The sequence below is a fragment of the Geospiza fortis genome, unplaced genomic scaffold, assembly GCF_000277835.1.
Source record: "Geospiza fortis unplaced genomic scaffold, GeoFor_1.0 scaffold539, whole genome shotgun sequence".
Lineage (NCBI taxonomy): Eukaryota > Metazoa > Chordata > Aves > Passeriformes > Thraupidae > Geospiza > Geospiza fortis.
This window is the reverse complement of record NW_005054783.1, coordinates 25,322-27,324: the sequence shown is the minus strand read 5'-3', so window position 1 is coordinate 27,324 and position 2,003 is coordinate 25,322. Positions and strand designations below refer to the sequence as shown.

The following is a 2,003-nucleotide window of genomic DNA, read 5'->3' as shown; positions in this document are numbered from 1 at the left end:
GGGACGCGGGAACGGCCTCACCTGGGCAGGGGAGCTCAGGTACCCCCAGGTACCCCCTGGCACCCCTCAGGTACCCCTCACCTGGGCAGGTGAGCTCAGGTACCCCTGGCACCCCTCAGGTACCCCCCGGCACTCCCCTCACCTGCGGGCACAGGTGTGCACGGGGTGGGGCACGGGGTTCCCCAGGCCAGGAGCACCCAGGGGGCTCCAGGTGGGTACTGGGCACCTCCAAGGTGTGTCTAGGTGGGCACTGATGTGTCCAGGTGGGCACTGGGCACCTCTGACATGTCCAGGTGGACACTGATGTGTCCAGGTGAGCACTGGGCATCTCCAAGGTGTCTCCAGGTGGGCGCTGGGCACCTCCAAGGTGTGTCCAGGTGGTCAGAGAGAACCTCCAAGGTGCGTCCAGGTGAGCGCTGGGCACCTGCGTGCTCTCCAGGTGAGCACCGGGCGCCTCTGACACGCCCAGGTGGGCACTGGGCACCTCCAAGGTGTGTCCAGGTGGGCATCGGACATGTCCATGGTCTCCAGGTGAGCGCTGAGCACCTGCGTGCTCTCCAGGTGGGAACTGGGTGCCTCTGATATGTCCAGGTGGACATTGGGCACCTCCAGGTGGGCACTGGGCAGCTCCAAGGTCTCCAGGTGGACATCGGTCACCTCCTAGGGGGGTTCCAGGTGCACCTCACAGGGCTCCAGGTGGGCACCGGGCACCTCCAGGTGGACACTGGTCATTGCCAAGGTGTCCAGGTGGGCACCGGACACCTCCTCAGTGGTCTCCAGGTGGACACTGGGCACTTCCAGGTGGACATTGGGCACTTCCAGGTGGACATTGGGCACTTCCTCCGTGGTCTCCAGGTGGACATCGGTCACCTCCGTGGGTTCCAGGTGGACATCGGTCACCTCTGAGGCGTCCAGGTGGACACTGGGCATGGGCACTTCCAGGTGGACATTGGGCACTTCCAGGTGGACATTGGGCACTTCCTCCGTGGTCTCCAGGTGGACATCGGTCACCTCCGTGGGTTCCAGGTGGACATTGGTCACCTCTGAGGCGTCCAGGTGGACACTGGGCAGTTCTGAGCTCTGCAGGTGGACATCGGTCACCTCCGTGGTCTCCAGGTGGATATCGGTCACCTCAGCGGGTTCCAACTGGACATCGGTCACCTCTGATGTCTCCAGGTGGACATCAGTCACCTCAGTGGGTTCCAATTGGACATCAGTCACCTCTGAGCTCTCCAGGTGGACACTGCTCACCTCTGATGTGTCCAGGTGGACATCGGTCACCTCCGTGGGTTCCAGGTGGACATTGGTTACCTCTGAGCTCTCCAGGTGGACACTGGGCAGTTCTGAGCTCTCCAGGTGGACACCGGGCACCTCTGACACGTCCAGGTGGACATCGGTCATCTCTGTGGTGTCCAGGTGAGCACTGGGCAGCTCTGAGGTGTCCAAGTGGACACCGGGCACCTCTGACACGTCCAGGTGGGCACCAGGTACCTCCTCCATTGTCTCCAGGTGGACACCGGGCAGTTCTGAACTGTCCAGGTGGACACTGGGCAGCTCGGTGCCCTGGAGCTGGACATTGGTGACCTCAGGTGGTGCTGGCAACACCTGGAGCTGCACACCTGTGCCACCTGTGGGTGGTGGCAACACCTGGAGCTGAACACCTGTGCCACCTGCGGGTGGTGGCAACACCTGGAGCTGAACGTTGGCGACACCTGAGGTCAGCGGCAGGGCTTGGAGCTGGACGTTGGTCACCTCACCTGCCTGGAGCTGCACACCTGTGCCACCTGGGCTTGGTGGCAACACCTGGAGCTGGACATTGGTCACTTCACCTGTGCACAGCTGGACGCTGGTGACCTCAGGTGGTGCAGGCAGCACCTGGAGCTGCACACCTGTGCCACCTGGGCTTGGTGGCAACACCTGGAGCTGGACATTGGTCACTTCACCTGTGCACAGCTGGACGCTGGTGACCTCAGGTGGTGCAGGCAGCACCTGGAGCTGCACAC

At 63.1% G+C, this 2,003-nt stretch overlaps 1 protein-coding gene across 1 annotated transcript in view; it reads right to left on the bottom strand.

The window, feature by feature from the left end:
- Nucleotides 1–125: 125 nt before the first annotated feature.
- Nucleotides 126–2,003, bottom strand: part of LOC102043768 (zinc finger protein 628-like) — a 3,824-nt gene continuing 1,946 nt past the window's right edge. The window contains exon 2 of the mRNA XM_031065443.1: nt 126–1,943. Within this exon, the coding sequence (XP_030921303.1) occupies nt 661–1,943 (1,283 nt within the window). The 3' untranslated portion in view covers nt 126–660. The remainder of the gene's footprint in view (nt 1,944–2,003) is intronic.